Source organism: Felis catus, chromosome A1 (assembly GCF_018350175.1).
Source record: "Felis catus isolate Fca126 chromosome A1, F.catus_Fca126_mat1.0, whole genome shotgun sequence".
Taxonomy (NCBI): domain Eukaryota; kingdom Metazoa; phylum Chordata; class Mammalia; order Carnivora; family Felidae; genus Felis; species Felis catus.
The window spans coordinates 88,649,239-88,671,634 of record NC_058368.1 but is presented as its reverse complement, the minus strand read 5'-3'; the positions used below and the strand labels follow the sequence as shown (position 1 = coordinate 88,671,634).

Genomic DNA, 22,396 nt, shown 5'->3' with positions numbered 1-22,396 from the left:
TATAGTAACACAACCTTTTCCAGAGCCCCCTCAGAAAACCTGCATCAAGTCAAGGACCCCATTTTGAGGACATGGAGTTGGGTTCATACCTGGTTCTGACTTTTTACCAGTCTGTGATTCTGAGCAAGGCACTGACCCTGGCAGGGTCTTCACTTTCTCCTCCCCTCAGTGGCTCCCTGGGATCCCCACATCCTGTAAACACATCCTTGTGTAATATCTTTCCTGGGGTGTGATATGGACGTAGTGTTTGATTTCTGTTCCACAGAAGATGGCAATGTGGCCCAAAGCCCATTCCAAGTTTTGGTGACTAAAATGTCCATGCCCAGCCACGTGCTCACTGTCACTCTCTGTGTTGTCTCTCAGATCCTCACACTGGGGAACAACCCCCGTGTTGAGTAATGACACAGACGGGTACACATGGCCTAGCACTGAGAGACAACAACAGACAGACAAGAAGTAAAGCATTCGATGTGGACTGAATCCGGTCCCTACCCTGAAGTGAGCTCAGGGGTTGAGTGAAGTAGGTTCAGGGGGCATGGGTCAGCGGGACCTTCCTAGGACACCCCTGTGCTGTGCTCCCCCTGAAACCCATGCAGGGCTGGAAGGAGGAAAAGGTTGTTGACGGCACCATCCCTTCCCGCAGGGAGGCTTCTTGGGAGCTCATGACTGAAGTGACCTTTCCTTTTGTATGAACTCAGAGTTCCCTCTGAATTGCATGCGAAGGGGCTGAGGGCCCTCATTTCATCTCCCTCACACTCCCCGTTGTCCTGTGTGCCAGCTGCCAACGTCGCAGGCGCCCAGGTCATGAACGTGGTCCCCGAGTAGGGGAACCCCAAAGCCTTTTTTGTGTCCTCAAATGCTAACGTTCTCTGCTTGTCTCCTGCATCCTGGCTCATCCGAGGCCCTGAGCCCAGTGCCTACAGGAAGAGTGACCAGTGCTAAGCTGTCTCCTGATAGGTAGCTCAGGTGAGGTCATTCCCAGCAGCCTGCACAGCTGCAGGGCTCCTTAGAAACCAAAAGCTACAAAGTTTCAAATAGGAGTGCGCTGGAGGTGGAACCTGGGGAGTCACCAGGCCCTAAGGGTATGCAGGCATGACTTTTATCCGTGGGATTTTGATCAGAGCGCCTTGTTTTCTAGGTATTGTCAGGGCAGCCTCTTTCTAAGAAAGAGGTCAGGTTGTTGACACTTGTATAATATCCTTCGTAGTAGTATCTGTTCTAAGGGCTCTGTCCTTGCGGAAATGGGTCTGGATGTATGCAGTGTACTCCTGAATGGAACATTCCCGGGGCGCCTGGGTGGCTCAGCAGGTTAAGCTTTCCACCTGGGCTCAGCTCATGATCTCGCGGTTCCTGAGCTCCAGCCCTGCACTGGGGTCTGTGTGGACAGCTCAGAATTTGGAGCCTGCTTTCACATTTTGTGTCTCTGTCTCTCTGCCTGCCTGTCTCTCCCCCACTGGCACTTGCTACAACAAGGAGAAAAGAATCACTTTTGTGTGATGGACACGTGTACCTTACGTTCATTATGCTGATTGCTTTAGTGGTATGTACATATGTGAAGAGTGATTAAATTGTCCACTTAGATCTAAGGAGATTTTTGTCACATAATGATACTTCAAGAAACCATAAAAGGTTTGAAAGGCTAATATGCCTAGTAATGTAAGCACTCTGTCCTTATTGATATGAAATACTGAATACAGAACTCATCTTCAAAAACTGCTGAGTCATAATAAGAATTCAGGTAGGTCTATTGAATGTAATGGAATGAACTAAAGTCTTTGAAATATAAGAAGCTAGAAGTTAAGATACTGAAGTCATATTTACTCTCTAGTTTCCCTCTTGACATGGTCTTTTTTTATTCACTGATGTCTTTTGCCCTTTAACCTATTTCCCTCCTTCCTGCCCCTCACCTTTGCAATCATCCTTATGTATTTATGAGTTTATTTTATTATGTTTTGAGAATTTTTGTATTTTGTTTTCTTATTTTTTGTTTCAGATTCCACATATATGTGAGAGCATTTGGTATTTGTCTTTCTCTGTGTGATTTATTTCACTTAGCATAATGCCCTCCAGGCTAGTATAAATAATGTGGCATAATACAGGTGTGAAGATATCCTTGCGAGTTAGTGATTTCATGTGTTCTGAGTAATACCTAGGAGGGTAATTGGGGGAAATTGCTGGATGCTATGGATGTTCTAGTTTGAATTTTTTGAGGAAACTTTATATTGTTTTCGACTGCCGCTGCACCAAGTTCTAATCCCAGCAACAGAGCACAATGATTCGCTTTCCTCCACATTTTACCCAACACTTGTAATTTCTTGTCTTTTTGATAAGACCATTCAGACAGGTTTGAGGTGATATCTCTTTCACTTTGGATTTTCATTACTCTAATGTGGAGTGACATTGAACATCTCTTCATGTATGTAGTGGCCATCTGTATGTCTTCATTGGAAAAATGCCTCTTCAGGACTCTGCCAGTTTTGTAATTGCTCTTTGCTCTTGTGTTGCGGAGCGGTAGGAATTCTCTATATCTTTTGTCTATTAACCCTTTACCGTGTATATAGTTTGCAAGTATTTTCTCCCGTTCACTATGTTGTGTTTCCATTCTGTTGAACATATGTTTGCTGTGCAGAACTTGTTTTTTAGTTTGATGTAGTCCCACTTCTTTATTTTTCCTTTGTAGCTTTGGCTTCTGGCGTCAAATCCCAAAACTCAGTGTCAAGACTGAGATCAAAACCATTCTCGTGGGTTTGGCTTTTGGCTTTTTCCAGCAAAGCCAAGGGCAGCAGAAAGGATTGCTTAAGACTCCATGCAAGTCAAGAGAGGTGAGAGGGAGGCTAAAGGACATCTCCACGAGCTGCTCTCAAGCTCCTGTATTCATACAAACGGTGTGCAATAAGTCAGTGGGCCACATGCTAGAAAGAACGTATTGAAGACATGGTGAAAACCAAGTTAAGACAGTATATAATATTGCATGTGACAACATGATCTAAGTATTTTGTGAGCACATACGGAACCCAACCCTGGATACACAGCAACAGAGAAGCGAAGTCCAGCCTGTTCCCCAGATACACACTAACTAGATAAATGAACTGCCGCTGGCTGTTTGCAACAAGTCCAGAGAGCAGTGATCTGCTTTGCAAAGCGTTCCCTATAATCTCCTAACTCAGGACATAGTTTTGTGATTTCCCCACCTTCTGCGCAAGTTTTATCCATGATTTTCCTGGTTTTAGGTCTTAACTTTAGGCCTTTGATACATTTGACTTCGTTTCTGAGTGTGGTGTTAGATAGGTGTCAAGTTGTTTTTCTGTGTGTGTGGCTGCCCAGTGTTTCTGGCACCACCTATTGAGGAGACTGCCTTTTCCTCATGTTATATTCTTGGTTCTTTTGCTGTGAATTAATTGCTTACATATGCGTGGGTTTCTTTCTGGGCCTTCAGTTCTGTTCCAATGATCTGTGTGTCTGTTTTTACCCCAATACTGTACTGCTTGGGTTATTGTAGCTTTGAGATCTACTTTAAAATCAGAAAGCATGATGCTTCCAGCTGTGTTCTTCCTTCTCAAAATGACTTTGGCTATTCAGAGCCTTTTGTGGTTCTGTCCACATTGAAGGGTTATCCTATTTTTGGAAACGTGCTTAAACTTTGATAGGGACTGCACCTAGGGAATGTGTAGATGGCTTTAAGTAGTGTGGACATTTTGACCATCTTAATTCTTGGGATCCACTAGCATGGAATGTCTTTCCACTTATTTCTGTCTCTTCAAAGTTTTTCTCCACTGATTTCTGGTTTTCATTAAAGAGGTCTTCATCTTCTTGGTTAAAGTCATTCTTTTCTTTTTTAAGTTTTCTATGTGTATTTATTCTTGAGAGAGAGAGATACATAGAGACAGAGAAAGAGAGAGAGAGAGAGAGAGAGAGAGAATGAGTGGGGAAGAGCTGAGAGAAAGAGAGGCACAGAATCTGAAGCAGGCTTCAGACTCTGAGTTGTCAGCACAGAGCCCAACGCAAGGCTCAAGTCACAAACTGTGAGATCACGACCTGAGCCACAGTCAGTTGCTTCACTGACTGTGCCACCCAAGTGCCCGTTGGCTAAATTTATTCTTAAGTATTTTATTCTTTTGGAGGGATTTTTAATTATTTCTTAATACTCTCTCTGATAGCTTGTTATTCATGTATAGAAATGAAGCACAATATATACATCGACCTACATATCTTAACATTACGGAAATCATTTATTAGGTCTACCAGTAATGGTGTAGAGTCACTTCGGTCTCTGTATAGCATATCATGCACTCCTAATAAGCGAAAAAGTGCCTGGGAATATAGGATGATGTGATCGAATTTAGATGAGAGGAAGCAGATATACGGAGTAATACTATGCAGATTTTCTGAAATGTTTTGTGGTTGATATAATCACACAACTCCATAAATAAGGTTTGTTTGGACATACATTTTCTTTAACCAGACACAGAGAGCTGTGACATAGACACATCCTTCCCAACACATTCCCACAACACACCCTGTGCATCTTGGGAGGTAGCCGCCTTGTCTCTATTTTCTGTCCTGGAACCCAGTGCCTGACTCAAACGTTCAGTGAATTCATCTTAGAATACTGCCGTTGGGAAGAGACCTATATTTTTCATAGAGTTCCTGAAAGGCACCTCAAAATCACTTCATTGTACAGAGTTGTTTCTGATCTGCCTGGAATCCTCTGAGGATGTCTAAGTTGGAATGGCACTTTCTTCGCTGAGAGATCAGGGAGCCCTGCAGTATTCCTGTGTGTCTTGTGGTCACCAGAGGGTGCTGTGTGGCTGCTCATGACAAGGACACAGTTCTCCAAAGATGGGGCTGGCAGGTGCAGGGCCTCACTGCTGGAGGAGCCTGAAGCGTGGAGGGGCTTTACTCGGTATCAAACCCTTGACTGTCTCCATCCTGAGGTCTCCTTGAGCTCCTGGTGTGCTTTGTAAAGGATTCTCTTGCTTGCAGAGGTTCAAGTGAACACATTCAGGTCATGGTCTTTAACTCATTGACCTGACCTGCACTTATAGGTACTTTCCTGAGAGTAAGGCACCCAGCCTGGGTGGAAGGCCAGCAAGCAGACAGCAGTGGCCCAGGCTGCATCCTCCACTGGCCTGAAAGCAGGGACTGGCTGCTCTACTGAGAAGCAGAGCTATGGAACAGGAGGTGCACAGGTGGCTGGGGTTTGTCATGGGATGGGGCCTGGACGAGTGTGTTCCGGGACATGGGGCAGGGATGCTGTGCAGGAGGTCAGAATGAAGGACTGTGGTTTATTTCTTGCCCCATGGGTCACTCCTCGGTACCCTGATGGCCTCAGTGCTGGCTTGTCCTCCTAATTCTTCAGGTATCCAGTCAGTCCTAGGGGTCCCTTCTTTTCACATAAGGCCCCAATGTAATAGTCTATAGATATTGGAAACTGGAGGTAGCACCCGCAAAATGCATATGAATTATGTTCCAAAAGCTGTGCTCAGTGTACACATCTAGAGAAGGAGAGATTTGTGGTACAGATGTCCCCTTCAGTACAATGATGAGAGTCAAAGTATTGGAAATTGGCTCAGTCATTCAGCTTCTGGAGATACAGAATAAATGATGGTGTGTGGCCACTGAGAATGCAGAAGGGGACAGCACTGTGCCTGTCCACTGTGGGAACATCACGTACTACAAGACCATAGTCCTGGATCCTTCCACACCCAACCTTTCACACTACTCATAGACCCAAACACAGACACCTGCTGCACTCAAAGCAAAACGACTGGGAAGATGACACCATGTCTTATGGGCAATTATTTTTCGAAGAATATAATTTTTTTCTCCATATTTATTTGTATTTATTCATTTTTTTCATATTTATTTATTTGGAAAGAGCGAGAAGGAGAATCCTGACCAGGGCTTCAAGCTGTAGTCGCAGAGCCTGACTTGGGACTTGATCTCAAGAACCATGAGATCATGACCCAAGCCAAATTTGACTCAGACACTCAACCGATTGAGCCTCCTTGGTGCCTGTCCTCATTATTTGAATCTTTAGTTTACTACGTAAACATCACCTGTAGAAAACCTTTAAGATCTTTATACTTTATTGTGTAATAGATTAGCATAAATGGAATATTGAATGTTTTATTTAGATATTTTTATAATATGCACATTAGACCAAATCAACATGGCCTGTCCAGGAAAATGAAACATTTTCAAGGTATCCCTCTGGTCCAGACATTTATCTTCTGGCTTCTGGTCTTGTGTCAAACCTCAAAGGGTCCCCATGCCAGATAATGAAGATATTTCAAGGAGGAGCTTCACATAATCTTTGTTCTGTGGGGAATATTCCTCTGTCATAAAAATCTTAGTTTCATTGAATTTTTAACGAATTATTAGTCACTCTCATGTTATGTAGCCATAGACAACAGGCCATGTTGTGTGTCTGCACACACCTGAAAATTTTGGAGTTACAGCAGCAGAAACCGATATCGGTGGTTGCAGAGACTGGGGTGAGGGAATGAGCCGTGGGTGATTAGTAGTACACGTGTGTGTGATGGAAATGTTCTAAGAGTACATAGTGGTCACGGTTGTAAAATCCTGGGAATGTATGTAATGACACTTGAATTTAAAATTTAAAAGGATAAGAGTAAAATTTTTTGGAGTTAATTTATATTTTATTTATAAAACAATACATAAGGACAGTAAGTATATCTATACAAACACAAAAATTACAAAGAATTCAATGACAGGGTCAAGGAATCCATCATTTGGGGCTGCAGCCAACATGCGCCACTGCTCAGGAGCTGAGGCTGGTGATCAGTTGCAGTAGGTGGTTGCTCCAGCACTTCCGTGACCCTGTCAGCTGGGGCTGGAGGCTGCTCAGGGTCTGGGTCCACCAAAGGGGCAGGTGTCTCTTCCAGCTCCTGACAGTGAATCAGAGCTGGGACTACCACCTGTACTGGTGGTGACTCTGCAGGGAGCATCACTGCTTCTTCTAATTGCTGAGCTCCAGGATGAGTGGTGTCTTCAGCCAGCTTGAGCTGCGAAGCTGCAGTGGGCATCACAGAGATAGCAGGAGCTAGCTCCTGAGGGACGTCTGGATCTTGCTCTGGAGCTGATGCCATAGCTTTAAGAATAAAAATTGCCATCACCATGATTGCCTTTCCATGGACCTCCAAATAAAGGAAACCTCTCCCACAGACATTGTCATCTGAGTCAAAGAACCCACCAGGAGGAAATCTCCCAGATGCCATGCTAATGGAACAGTGATTTGAGACTACACACTCTTCCTAGCCCAATTGCAGTCTCAGGAAACATGCTCTGTGTGGCATACCCCGTCCCCACCACATGCCCACATCTCCCACCCAGACTCCTTCCTCACCCAGAGACCCTGGCTCTTTGGGTTCATGGTTTCTCTGTGATGAGTAGAGAAGGGGGTCGTGGCGCTGCAGCTCGGAGTGTGGCATGTGGACCCCTATATATGCCCGCAGCATCTTCAGGCTGATAAAATGTGTGCATTGGAAAAAATCCTCGGCGTACTGGTCCAGTCAGGTGCCCAGGATGGAGGAGATGGCCCTGAGGATACAAAAGTAACCAGAAAAATCAACATGGGGTGCCTCCCCGCACTGATGTCTCAGGACAGCCCTGTGGAACCCGGCCTCTATACCTCCTGCTCATGGATGTACAGAGGGTGGTTCTACACCTTTTCCACCTGTGATTTGGCAGGCCCGCCTGAGAGAGTCCTGGTCACTGAAGAGGAACTGTCAAAATTCTATTTGACGGGAACCCCTTAACCAATGATGTGGTCATCTCTGTCCTTCTTGGGGAACCCAGACATACTCCTTGGTGTGTCCCCCTGTCTACCTCCCACTAGAATTCAACTCCGTGAATGAGTGGAGGGGTGGTGTCAGGATGAGTAAGTGCCTTCATACGCTAGCGCTCCATGAAAATCTGAACACATACGGGACAAAGGTACTCTGTCTCTTACCTGGGCTTTCTTGGACCCTCCTCATACCTTAAACGTGACGATCTGTGCCTCTATGCTGCCTCATTCATTTATTGCACATGTGGGTGTCCTCCCACTGACATTGGTCTTTCACAGGGTAGGAGATATCTGGTTTTGAGCCCTCACTGGATCTCCTGAACAATTGCTAAGCACCCACTGTTGAAGTTCCACAACGTGGTGAGCGTGATGCTCCTCAAAGCCTTTATTCTGGGTCCCATGATGGCGATGGAGGCAGGCTTGGGAGTGGGAGGGGATGGGGTTGGACTGTCTAAAGGGCTGAATCTGTCCTCTGTCACCATCTGCTGTCTCACTGTGCCCACAGCCCATCCTATACCAGACAGTACAGGAACCCATTCCTTGCTTCCAAGGAGAAACCCTCAGAACTTTTCCCTCACACAGGACTCTTAGATGTGTGGGATGCTGGGTTGTGCAGCCACTCCCACTCACAGTCTCAGCACTGCCTTCTTGGAGAAGGAAGGCCCTCCAGCATGAGCTCAAGCCTACTCACATTTTCTCCTGCTCCCGGGGTCCGCCATCTCCTCAGTCTCAGGAAGGAAGCAGCCATATTTGGAGGAGGCCAGAAGGGCATCATATCAGGTGTCCTGTGGATACTATCTCTTGTCATATCCAGGGTCACTTAATGCTGACTAGAATGGAGCTCTGGAAAGGAGGGTGCTGTCTGCTCTGTGCATTGGATCCCAGTCAGCTCCTACAGAAGTGCCTGCACCTAGTGGGGCTTCCTGTATGTTTGATGAACGATAGGGCCCCAATCAGCTTCATCACACATATTGGTGTGGGTCTGGGCCTCCTGCTCATCCTGGGCATCCTTGATTAGTTTGACCCAGGACTCAGACACACAGATAGACCCTCACGTCTCCTTTTCAAATGGGAAAAGAGCCCAACTCAACACCTGGTGACAGTGAGGGATGAGGCAGAAACTTGATCATGGGGAAGAGGACAAAGCTCACCCAGCAGATACACAGCCCGTCCAGCAGACCTTTCCACAGGGCCAGGGTCACTTTCCAAGCAGTGCCCCCACTGAGTACCTGTAGTTATTCTGCTCTGATCAGAGGAACAAACTGAGACTCAGGGAGGTTTGGTGACTTTCGTTAGACTCAAAGCTTTAAGGGGCTGAATCACACTAGGCTGTGAAGGGCAGGGCGCTCACCTCATAAGCAATAGTTCCAGGACCTGTTGGGTGGTAGCAAAAGCTCTGTACGTGCCCAAGAATGTGAAGAAGCAGGTGGGGTCTCTCCACAGGAAGGCGGGCACCAGGTGCTCCACTCACTGCTTCAGCAGGCCTGCATTGATGGTCCACTCCACACAGTTCTCATTCTCGTTCACGGGTGCGGCCTTTTTACCCCGAGATAGAACAGAGGAGGGACACAAAGTCAGACACAGCACCATGGACATCGGGAGGGTTGGGGTCCAGAATGCAGACCAAACTCACCAGCCTTCGGTGACTTGTCGAAAGAGTGAGACCTGGGTGCCCACAGTAGGAAAAAGGATCTTGGCATTCACGTGAGAATTTGAGGTGGGGAATGGCTGAACACGTTAGGATCTGAGGTCAGATTGTTAGATGAGTGTGGACAGACCTCCCTGCATTAACAGCATTGTCTTTGTGATTTCTAACACCACAGTCCATTCTAGGGACCAGAAGACAGGGATATTTCCTGGCAGAGGTTACATCAGGGTAGTAGGACATGTAGTATGTTCAGTGCAGCACTGTGACATGGCAACAGAAGGGAATCATGTCAAAGTCCCACATTTGTGAAGGGCTGAATGGGTCAGGTACCTTGTCTCATTTCCAGAACGTTGTCTAGGTGGTAAGGCCCTTGCTCCTGATCTGGAGGGGCCCCAGGGACGTGTTCCTTGGCAACCAAAGTGCAGAGCAGTAGACATAATACCATGAGCCCCATGTCCTTTGGGTAAAAATCACCCTGCTCCTCATGAACATGTGTCAGATGTAGAGAAGGTGTGGAAGGATGGTCAGGCAAACCAGGACACCTGGGAACAGTCATTGAAGAAACATGTACAACACAATGCCAAAATATTCTAGACAGAATTGGACGTGATACGGTTTCCATCTTCTTTGGAACAGAAATCAAACACCAAGTCCATACCACACTCCAGGAAGGAAATTACACAAGGATGTGTTTACAGGATGTGGGAATCTCAAGGAGCCACTGAGGGGAGGAGAAAGTGAAGACCCTGGCAGGGTCAGTGCCTTGCTCAGAATCACAGACTGGTCAAAAATCAGAACAAAGCATGAACCCAACTCCATGTCCTCAAAATGAGGTCCTTGACTTGACCCAGGTTTTCTGAGGGGGCTCGGGAAAAGGTTGTGTTACTGTAACTCTGTGCAGACATGGGGGTGGTGTGGGGGTGAGGGTGAAGAGGAGCGTAACAGACGACATTCCAGCATGTTCTTCCGTGAGGAGGACCCAAGGCTAGGGCAGCCCACTGAGTGCCACCCTGTCTCCATTGTACCCAGTGGAAAGGGAGGGAATGGCTTGTGGCACACTACTGGCAAAGTCTACGTAAAAGAGTGTTCTGACCACCTAGGCCACAACTCTAATCCCACGTGTAAAGATTGCTTTAGAAATTAGAGAACCTAAGCGCTTAAGAAATTTTTGGCCATCCTTCCCTAGGTGGGGATGTTATCTTCTGGGACTCCAGAAAATGAGCACTGATAAACACACGTACACACACACACTTGCATGCACACACGTACGCGCACATGTACACACACTTGGGATCAGAGGAGCAGCAGAACCAAAGGAGGTGAGAAGTCAAAGTAAATGTGGTTGGATAAATATCCAACATGTGACACCACTCCTCCAATTTCACAGGTATCATCCCACGTATGCCTGAGGACATCCTAAGGAAGTACATCCTATAATTATGTCCCTTGAGCAGAGGAGACAGGGACCATCCCTGAAAGACACAATCACTTATCTAGAGCCAGAAAGAGGTAAGAATGAAGAGTTGTGTCTCAACCCAGATACGTCTCAAAACTGGGACCCTGGCTGCCTCCAGACCTTCCCAGGGGGCTGTGGAGAGGGGTGCGTTGGTGTAACTGTGGACCGATGTGACATTTCATGGAGAAAGGGGTGAGCAGTCAGCAAATAGAGGACTATTTGCATAGGTGTTATCCCAGGAGCGGACTCAGGAGGTGGATCCTAGGCAGTGACATCACTTTGCTCACAATAGGCCCCAGGAGAACGTGGAACTCCTGTAACCCGGCACCCATGCACTAGTAAGGTCCCATACCAGTCTCACTTGTCTACAGACACAGAGAGTTTGGGATGTTCTCTTGTTTTCCCAGTTACCAGGGCTCTGGATACCAGAAACCCCAGTGCACAGGATTATTCGGATGTTGGAGAGGTGTCCTTCACCCACACTGGCGATGCCTCAGGATGTTTTCCAGGAGGTGACATAAGGTAATACAGAGCAGCCTAGAGCAGGCCAGGCCAGGTCAGGTCAGGTCACAGCTCTGAGCCATCCTTGGGCACCCCCATCCCCGTTTTCAGTTTCAGGGAAAGGGGGAACACGTGAGGTGCTCCTGTCCTGGACTGGAGGAGGTTGGATGGCAGTGGACGACCTGGTGGACCCATCATGGCCATGCAGATGTCATGCAGGGAAGGAGGCAAAAGGGATCTCTGAGGTGCCTTTAACCTATAACAGGTTTAATCCAAGGCCCTCAAACCATGTTGCTTCTCCTCCTTGAGGGAGATGTGTGCACACTGCGGTGTGTATATCTGCAATGAATTCACACGGGTCTGAGGACAAGTGAAAGCAAGCAGACATGGCTTTGAGGACTCCTGCCTGCATGCTGGGCACTGTCTTTACAGAGCCACACGTCAGAGATGGAGGAGAAGGTGAATGATGAGAGCCCCTGCTCTACTTCCTTGAAGGACAGGAGGAAGCCCCATGCCATTAGCAGGATGCCCCCCCTGGCTCAGGGTGAGTGAAGGTACCAGGGAAACACGACACGCACAGCCCAGAGGCAGTGCAAAGAATCCCAGGGCACAGAAAACACACAGTTACTCCCCTGGTATCTCTCGTAGACTCCTGATCCCAGATGAACCTGGAACCCCATGTGTTCCCCAAACATGCCCTCGTGGCCCAGCCCCTGCCATGGCCAGATGCAACATCACTCTCCACTTATTTGTAGGAATATCAGAAAAGAGGTGTGAAACCATTTCACGTCCCATTCTGTTTAGAATATATTGCCATTGTCGTACATGTTTCCTCAATGACTGTTCCCAGGTGTCCCGGTTCGCCTGACCATCCTTCCACACCTTCCCCACATCTGACACATGTTCATGATGAGCAGGGAGATTTTTACCCAAAGGACATGGGACTCACTGTATTATGTCTACTGCTCTGCACTTTGGTTGCCAAGCAACACGTCCCTAGGGCCCTCCAGATCAGGAGCAAGGACCTTACTACCTTACAACATTCTGGAAATGAGACCACTTACCTCACCCATTCAGCCCTTCACAAATGCGGGACTGTTACATGATTCCCTTCTGTTGCCATGTCACAGTGCTGCACTGAACATCCTACATGTCCTATTATCCTGATCCAACCTCTGCCAGGTAATGTCCCTGTCTTCTGATCCCTAGAATGGACTGTGGTGTTAGAAATCACAAAGACAGGGGCGCCTGGATGGCTCAGTCGGTTAAGCCGCCGACTTCGGCTCAGGTCATGATCTCGCGGTCCGTGAGTTCAAGCCCCGCATCGGGTTCTGTGCTGACAGCTCAGAGCCTGGAGCCTGTTTCAGATTCTGTGTCTCCCTCTCTCTGACCCTCCCCCATTCATGCTCTGTCTCTCTCTGTCTCAAAAATAAATAAACGTTAAAAAAAAAAAAAGAAATCACAAAGACAATGCTGTTAATGCAGGGAGGTGCTGTCCATACTCATCTAACAATCTGACCTCAGATCCTAACGTGTTCAGCCATTCCCCACCTCAAATTCTCACGTGAATGCCAAGATCCTTTTTCCTACTGTGTGCACCAGGTCTCACTCTTTCGACAAGTCACTGAGGGCTGGCGGGTTTGGTCTGCATTCTGGACCCCAACCCTCCTGATGTCCATGGTGCTGTGTCTGACTTTGTGTCCCTCCTCTGTTCTATCTCGGGGTAAAAAGGCCGCACCCGTGAACGAGAATGAGAACTGTGTGGAGTGGACCATCAATGCAGGCCTGCTGAAGCAGTGAGTGGAGCACCTGGTGCCCGCCTTCCTGTGGAGAGACCCCACCTGCTTCTTCACATTCTTGGGCACGTACAGAGCTTTTGCTACCACCCAACAGGTCCTGGAACTATTGCTTATGAGGTGAGCGCCCTGCCCTTCACAGCCTAGTGTGATTCAGCCCCTTAAAGCTTTGAGTCTAACGAAAGTCACCAAACCTCCCTGAGTCTCAGTTTGTTCCTCTGATCAGAGCAGAATAACTACAGGTACTCAGTGGGGGCACTGCTTGGAAAGTGACCCTGGCCCTGTGGAAAGGTCTGCTGGACGGGCTGTGTATCTGCTGGGTGAGCTTTGTCCTCTTCCCCATGATCAAGTTTCTGCCTCATCCCTCACTGTCACCAGGTGTTGAGTTGGGCTCTTTTCCCATTTGAAAAGGAGACGTGAGGGTCTATCTGTGTGTCTGAGTCCTGGGTCAAACTAATCAAGGATGCCCAGGATGAGCAGGAGGCCCAGACCCACACCAATATGTGTGATGAAGCTGATTGGGGCCCTATCGTTCATCAAACATACAGGAAGCCCCACTAGGTGCAGGCACTTCTGTAGGAGCTGACTGGGATCCAATGCACAGAGCAGACAGCACCCTCCCCTCCAGAGCTCCATTCTTTTTCTTTTTTTTTTAAATTTTTTAACATTTTACTTTTATTTTTGAGACAGAGAGAGACAGAGCATGAACTGGGGAGGGTCAGAGAGAGAGGGAGACACAGAATCTGAAACAGGCTCCAGGCTCTGAGCGGTCAGCACAGAGCCCGACGCGGGGCTCGAACTCACGGACCACGAGATCATGACCTGAGCCAAAGTCGGAGGCTTAACTGGCTGAGCCACCCAGGTGCCCCTCCAGAGCTCCATTCTAGTCATCAGTCAGTGACCCTGGATATGACAAGAGGTAGTATCCACAGGACACCTGATATGATGCCCTTCTGGCCTCCTCCAGATATGGCTGCTTCCTTCCTGAGACTGAGGAAGATGATGGACCCCGGGAGCAGGAGAAAATGTGAGTAGGCTGAGCTCATGCTGGAGGGCCTTCATTCTCCAAGAGGGCAGTGCTGAGACTGTGCGTGGGAGGGGCTTCAGGACCCAGCATCCCACACATCTGAGAGTCCTGTGAGAGGGCAAAGGTCTGAGGGCTTCTCCCTGGAAGCAAGGAAAGGGGTCTTGTCCTGTGGGTTAGAGGATAAGCTGTGGGCACAATGAGACAGCAGAGGGCAATAGAGGACAGATTCAGCCCTTTAGAGAGTCCAACCCCATCCCTTCCCACTCACAGGCTTGCCTCCACCCCCATCAGGGGACCCAGAATAAAGGTTTTGGGGAGCATCACGCTCACCACCTTGTGGAACTTCGACAGTGTGTGCTTAGCAAGTGTTCAGGAGACACAGTGAGGGCTCAAGGACCACATATCACCCACCCTATGGGAGACCAGTGTCAGTGGGAGGACACCCACATGTGCACTAAGTGAATGAGGCAGCATAGAGGCACAGGTCGTCACGTGAGGAGGGTTCAAGCAAGCCCAGGTAAGAGACAGAGTGCCTTTGTCCCGTATGTGTTCAGATTTTCATGGAGCACTAGTGTATGCAGTGAAGGCACTGACTCATCCTGACACCACCCCTCCACTCATGCACGGAGTTGAATTCTAGTGAGAGGTTGGCAGGAGGACACACCAAGGAGTATGTCTGGCTTCCCAAGAAGGACAGAGATGACCACATCATTGGTTAAGGGGTTCCCGTCAAATAGAATTTTCACAGTCCCTCTTCAGTGACCAGGACTCTCTTAGGTGGGACTGCCAAATCACAGGTGGACACGGTATAGAACCACCCTCTGTACATCCATGAGCAGGAGGCATAGAGGCTAGGTCCCACAGGCCTGTCTTGAAACATTAGTGCAGGAGGAACACCCCATGTTGATTGTTCTGGCTACTTTTGTATCCCCAGGGCCATCTCCTCCATTCTGGGCACCTGGCTGGACCATTACCCTGAGGACTTTTTCCAGCCCCCAGATTTCATCAGCCTGCAGATGCTGCGGGCATATATAGGGGTCCACATGCCAGGCTCCGAGCTGCAGCGCCATGACTGCCTTCTCTACTCATCACGGAGAAACCATGAGCCCAATGAGCCAGAATCTCTGGGTGAGGAGGACTCTGTGTGGGAGATGTGGGCATGTGGATGGGACAGGGTATGCCACACAAAGCACGTTTCCTGAGACTGCGGGTGGGCTAGGAGTTGTGAGTAGTCTCAGATCACTGTTCCATTAGCCTGCCATCAGGGAGATTTCCTCCTGGTGGGTTCTTTGACTCAGATGACAATGTCTGCGGAAGAGGTTTCCTTTATTAGGAAAGGCCATGGAATGGCAATCACGGTGATGACACTTTGTATTCTTGAAGCTATGGCACCAGCTCCAGAGCAAGATCCAGACGTCCCTCAGGAGCTAGCCCCCGCTATCTCTGTGGTGCCCACTGCAGCTTCGCAGCCCAGGCTGCCTGCAGCCACCACTCATCCTGGAGCTCAGCAATTAGAATTGGTGACCCTCCCTGCAGAGTCACCAAGAGTACAGGTGGTAGTCCCAGCTCTGATTCACTGTCAGGAGCTGGAAGAGACACCTGCCCCTTTGGTGGACCCAACCCAGACTCTGAGCAGCCTCCAGCCCCAGCTGGCGGGGTCACGGAAGGGCTGGAGCAACCACCTGCTGCAGCTGAGCAACCAGCCTCGGCTCCCGAGCAGTGGCGCATGTTGGCTGCAGCCCCAAAGGATGCCCTGATCCTGTCATTGCGTTCTTTGTAATTTTTGTGGTTTGTATAGAGATATTTACTGTCCTTACATATTGTTTTGCAAATAAAACATAAATTAACTTCAAAAGAATTTACTCTGATCCTTTCAAATTACAAATTCAAGTGTCATTACGTACATTCACAGGATTTTACACCCGTGACCACTATGTACTCCTAGAACATTTCCATCACAGAGACACATGTACTACTAATCACCCACGGCTCATTCCCTCACCCCAGTCTCTGCAACCACTGATATCGGTTTCTGCTGCTTTAGCTCCTCCAAAATTTTCAGGTGTGTGCAAACACACAACATTGCCTGTTGTGTCTGGCTACATAACATGAGAGTGATTAGTAATTGGTTAAATATTCAATGAAACTAAGATTTTTATGACAGAGGAATATTCCCCACAGAACAAAGATTATGTCAAGCTCCTCCTTGAAATATCTTCATTATCTGGCATGGGGACCCTTTGAGGTTTGACACAAGACCAGAAGCCAGAGGAGAAATGTCTGGACCAGAGAGATACCTTGAAAATGTTTCATTTTAACAAGGGCCCTGAATGAGACATTGGATCAGATGGACTTGACAGATATATTTAGAACGCTGCATCCCAAAGCAACAGAATATACTTTCTTCTCGAGTGCACATGGAACATTCTCCAAGATAGATCACATACTGGGTCACAAAACAGCCCTTCATAAGTTTACAAGAATTGAAATTATACCATGCATACTTTCAGACCACAATGCTATGAAGCTTGAAATCAACCACAGGAAAAAGTCTGGAAAACCTCCAAAGGCATGGAGGTTAAAGAACACCCTACTAACGAATGAGTGGGTCAACCAGGCAATTAGAGAAGAAATTAAAAAATATATGGAAACAAACGAAAATGAAAATACAACAATCCAAACGCTTTGGGACGCAGCGAAGGCAGTCCTGAGAGGAAAATACATTGCAATCCAGGCCTATCTCAAGAAACAAGAAAAATCCCAAATACAAAATCTAACAGCACACCTGAAGGAACTAGAAGCAGAACAGCAAAGGCAGCCTAAACCCAGCAGAAGAAGAGAAATAATAAAGATCAGAGCAGAAATAAACAATATAGAATCTAAAAAAACTGTAGAGCAGATCAACGAAACCAAGAGTTGGTTTTTTGAAAAAATAAACAAAATTGACAAACCTCTAGCCAGGCTTCTCAAAAAGAAAAGGGAGATGACCCAAATAGATAAAATCATGAATGAAAATGGAATTATTACAACCAATCCCTCAGAGATACAAACAATTATCAGGGAATACTATGAAAAATTATATGCCAACAAACTGGACAACCTGGAAGAAATGGACAAATTCCTGAACACCCACACTCTTCCAAAACTCAATCAGGAGGAAATAGAAAGCTTGAACAGACCCATAACCAGTGAAGAAATTGAATCGGTTATCAAAAATCTCCCAACAAATAAGAGTCCAGGACCAGATGGCTTCCCAGGGGAGTTCTACCAGACGTTTAAAGCAGAGATAATACCTATCCTTCTCAAGCTATTCCAAGAAATAGAAAGGGAAGGAAAACTTCCAGACTCATTCTATGAAGCCAGTATTACTTTGATTCCTAAACCTGACAGAGACCCAGTAAAAAAAGAGAACTACAGGCCAATATCCCTGATGAATATGGATGCAAAAATTCTCAATAAGATACTAGCAAATCGAATTCAACGGCATATAAAAAGAATTATTCACCATGATCAAGTGGGATTCATTCCTGGGATGCAGGGCTGGTTCAACATTCGCAAATCAATCAACGTGATACATCACATTAACAAAAAAAAAGAGAAGAACCATATGATCCTGTCAATCGATGCAGAAAAGGCCTTTGACAAAATCCAGCACCCTTTCTTAATAAAAACCCTTGAGAAAGTCGGGATAGAAGGAACATACTTAAAGATCATAAAAGCCATCTATGAAAAGCCCACAGCTAACATCATCCTCAACGGGGAAAAACTGAGAGCTTTTTCCCTGAGATCAGGAACACGACAAGGATGCCCACTCTCACCGCTGCTGTTTAACATAGTGCTGGAAGTTCTAGCATCAGCAATCAGACAACAAAAGGAAATCAAAGGCATCAAAATTGGCAAAGACGAAGTCAAGCTTTCCCTTTTTGCAGATGACATGATATTATACATGGAAAATCCGATAGACTCCACCAAAAGTCTACTAGAACTGATACAGGAATTCAGCAAAGTCGCAGGATACAAAATCAATGTACAGAAATCAGTTGCATTCTTATACACTAACAATGAAGCAACAGAAAGACAAATAAAGAAACTGATCCCATTCACAATTGCACCAAGAAGCATAAAATACCTAGGAATAAATCTAACCAAAGATGTAAAGGATCTGTATGCTGAAAACTATAGAAAGCTTATGAAGGAAATTGAAGAAGATTTAAAGAAATGGAAAGACATTCCCTGCTCATGGATTGGAAAAATAAATATTGTCAAAATGTCAATACTACCCAAAGCTATCTACACATTCAATGCAATCCCAATCAAAATTGCACCAGCATTCTTCTCGAAACTAGAACAAGCAATCCTAAAATTCATATGGAACCACAAAAGGCCCCGAATAGCCAAAGGAATTTTGAAGAAGAAGACCAAAGCAGGAGGCATCACAATCCCAGACTTTAGCCTCTACTACAAAGCTGTCATCATCAAGACAGCATGGTATTGGCACAGAAACAGACACATAGACCAATGGAATAGAATAGAAACCCCAGAACTAGACCCACAAACGTATGGCCAACTCATCTTTGACAAAGCAGGAAAGAACATCCAATGGAAAAAAGACAGCCTCTTTAACAAATGGTGCTGGGAGAACTGGACAGCAACATGCAGAAGGTTGAAACTAGACCACTTTCTCACACCATTCACAAAAATAAACTCAAAATGGATAAAGGACCTAAATGTGAGACAGGAAACCATCAAAACCTTAGAGGAGAAAGCAGGAAAAGACCTCTCTGACCTCAGCCGTAGCAATCTCTTACTCGACACATCCCCAAAGGCAAGGGAATTAAAAGCAAAAGTGAATTACTGGGACCTTATGAAGATAAAAAGCTTCTGCACAGCAAAGGAAACAACCAACAAAACTAAAAGGCAACCAACGGAATGGGAAAAGATATTCGCAAATGACATATCGGACAAAGGGCTAGTATCCAAAATCTATAAAGAGCTCACCAAACTCCACACCCGAAAAACAAATAACCCAGTGAAGAAATGGGCAGAAAACATGAATAGACACTTCTCTAAAGAAGACATCCGGATGGCCAACAGGCACATGAAAAGATGTTCAGCGTCGCTCCTTATCAGGGAAATACAAATCAAAACCACACTCAGGTATCACCTCACGCCAGTCAGAGTGGCCAAAATGAACAAATCAGGAGACTATAGATGCTGGAGAGGATGTGGAGAAACGGGAACCCTCTTGCATTGTTGGTGGGAATGCAAATTGGTGCAGCCGCTCTGGAAAGCAGTGTGGAGGTTCCTCAGAAAATTAAAAATAGACCTACCCTATGACCCAGCAATAGCACTGCTAGGAATTTATCCAAGGGATACAGGAGTACTGATGCATAGGGCCACTTGTACCCCAATGTTCATAGCAGCACTCTCAACAATAGCCAAATTATGGAAAGAGCCTAAATGTCCATCAACTGATGAATGGATAAAGAAATTGTGGTTTATATACACAATGGAATATTACGTGGCAATGAGAAAAAATGAAATATGGCCTTTTGTAGCAACGTGGATGGAACTGGAGAGTGTGATGCTAAGTGAAATAAGCCATACAGAGAAAGACAGATACCATATGGTTTCACTCTTATGTGGACCCTGAGAATTTAACAGGAACCCATGGGGGAGGGGAAGGAAAAAAAAAAACAGGTTAGAGTGGGAGAGAGCCAAAGTATAAGAGACTCTTAAAAACTGAGAACAAACTGAGGGTTGATGGGGGGTGGGAGGGAGGAGAGGGTGGGTGATGGGTATTGAGGAGGGCACCTTTTGGGATGAGCACTGGGTGTTGTATGGAAACTAATTTGTCAATAAATTTCATATTAAAAAAAAAAAAAAAAAAAAAAAAAAAAAAAAAAGAAAATGTTTCATTTTCCTGGACCGGCCATGTTGATATTGGTCTAATGTGCATATTATAAAAATACCTAAGTGAAATATTCAATATTCCATTTATGCTAATCTATTAAGTACAAGGATCTTAAAGGTTTTCTGCAGGGGACGTTTATGTAGTAAACTAAAGATTTAAATAATGAGGACAGGCACCAAGGTGGCTCAATCGTTTGAGTTTCCGAGTTGAATTTGGCTCAGGTCATGATCTCATGGCTCTTGAGATCAAGTCCCAAGTCAGGCTCCGCAATGACAGCTTGAAGCCCTGGTCAGGATTCTCCTTCTCGCTCTTTCCAAATAAATAAATATGAAAAAAAATAAATAAATACAAATAAACGCGGAGAAAATTTTATATTCTTCAAAGAAATAATCGCCCATAAGACATGGTGTCATCTTCCCAGTCGTTTTGCTTTGAGTGCAGCAGGTGTCTGTGTTTGGGTCTATGAGTAGTGTGACAGGTTGGGCGTGGAAGGATCCAGGATTATGATCTTGTAGTACGTGATGTCCCCACAGTGGACAGGCACAGTCCTGTCCCCTTCTGCATTCTCAGTGGCCACACATCATCATCTACTCTGCGTCTCCAGAAGCTGAATGACTGGGCCAATTCCAATACTTTGACTCTCATCATTGTACAGAACGGTACATGTGTACTGTAAATCTCTCTTTCTTTATTAGGCTTGTACACCTAGCACAACTTTTGGAACATAATTCATATGCATTTTGCGGGTGCTGCCTCCAGTTTCCAATATCTACAGTCTCTTTATTATGTTGGGGCCTTATGTGAAAAGCAGGGACCCCCCGGGACTGACTGGATACCTGAAGAATTAGGAGGACAAGCCAGCACTGAGGCCATCAGGGTACCGAGGAGTGACCCATGGGGCAGGAAAGAAACCACATTCCCTCACTGTGATCTCCTGCACAGCATCCCTGCCCCATGTCCCGGAACACACTCGTCCAGGCCCCATCCCATGACAAACCCCAGCCACCTGTGTGCCTCCTGTTCCATAGCTCTGCTTCTCAGTAGAGCAGCCAGTCCCTGCTTTCAGGCCAGTGGAGGATGCAGCCTGGGCCACTGCTGTCTTCTTGCTGGCCCTCCACCCAGGCTGGGTCCCTTACTCTCAGGAAAGTACCTGTAAGTGCAGGTCAGGTCAATGAGTTAAAGACCATGACCTGAATGTGTTCATCCTGAGGATTCAGTGGCAACAGCAAGAACCACTTGAGCCTCCACAAGCAAGAGAGTCTTTTACAAAGCACACCAGGAGCTCAAGGAGCCTGCAGGATGGAGACTCAGTCAACGGTTTGATACCGAGTAAAGCCACTCCACGCTTCAGGCTCCTCCAGCAGTGAAGCCCTGCACCTGCCAGCCCCATCTTTGGGGAACAGTGACTTTGTCATGAGCAGCCACACAGCACCCTCTGGTGACCACAAGACACACAGGAATACTGCAGGGCTCCCTGATCTCTCAGCGAAGAAAGTGCCATTCCAACTTAGACATCCTCAGAGCATTCCAGGCAGATCAGAAACAACTCTGTAAAACTCAATGATTTTGAGGTGCCTTTCAAGAACTCTATGAAAAATATAGGTCTCTTCCCAATGGCAGTATTCTGAGATGAATTCACTGAACGTTTGAGTCAGGCACTGGGTTCCAGGACAGAAAATAGAGACAAGGTGGCTACCTCCCAAGATGCACAGGGTGTGTTGTGGGAATGTGTTGGGAAGTATATGTCTATGTCACAGCTCTCTGTGTCTGGTTAAACAAAACATATATCCAAACAAACCTTATTTATGGACCTGGGTGGCACAGTCAGTGAAGCATCTGACTTTGGCTCAGGTTGTGATCTCATGAATTGTATTCTGAGTCCTGCATTGGGCTCTGTGCTGACAACTCAGAGTCTGGAGCCTGCTTCAGAATCTGTGCCTCTCTTTCTTTCAGCTCTTCCCCACTCATTCTCTCTCTCTCTCTCTCTCTCTCTCTCTCTCTCTCTCTCTCTGTATACCTCCCTCTCAAGAGTAAATAAACATAGAAAACTTAAAAAAGAAAATAATGAATTTAACCAAGAAGATGAAAGACCTCTTTACTGAAAACCAGAAATCAGTGGAGAAAGAAGTTGAAGGACGGAAATAAGCAGAAAGACATTCTATGCTAGTGGATCCCAAGAATTAAGATGGTCAAAGTGTCCACACTACTTAAAGCCATCTACACATTCCCTAGGTGCAGTCCCTA

At 46.4% G+C, this 22,396-nt stretch overlaps 1 protein-coding gene and 1 long non-coding RNA gene across 4 annotated transcripts; one reads left to right on the top strand and one right to left on the bottom strand.

The window, feature by feature from the left end:
* Window positions 1–6,650: 6,650 nt before the first annotated feature.
* On the bottom strand, window positions 6,651–8,202 carry LOC123384498. 2 transcript variants are annotated; one of them, XR_006595669.1, is made up of 3 exons: window positions 7,976–8,202; window positions 7,370–7,563; window positions 6,651–7,114 (listed from the first exon to the last, which is right to left on the bottom strand). It is a non-coding gene; the product is annotated as an uncharacterized LOC123384498 (long non-coding RNA). The 2 variants fall into 2 exon arrangements; XR_006595675.1 differs by having other exon boundaries at window positions 8,003–8,152.
* A 3,011-nt stretch (window positions 8,203–11,213) lies between these two features.
* Window positions 11,214–16,471, top strand: LOC109497082 (ral guanine nucleotide dissociation stimulator-like). 2 transcript variants are annotated; one of them, XM_019824799.3, is made up of 6 exons: window positions 11,214–11,436; window positions 11,848–11,959; window positions 13,147–13,331; window positions 14,179–14,238; window positions 15,173–15,366; window positions 15,622–16,471. In XM_019824799.3, the coding sequence occupies exons 3-6, from the start codon at window positions 13,327–13,329 to the stop codon at window positions 15,993–15,995; spliced, it is 633 nt and encodes a 210-aa protein (XP_019680358.1). In that variant the 5' UTR covers window positions 11,214–11,436; window positions 11,848–11,959; window positions 13,147–13,326; the 3' UTR covers window positions 15,996–16,471. The 2 variants fall into 2 exon arrangements, with proteins under 2 accessions (XP_019680358.1, XP_044912817.1); XM_045056882.1 differs by having other exon boundaries at window positions 11,527–13,331.
* The last annotated feature ends 5,925 nt before the right edge of the window (window positions 16,472–22,396 follow it).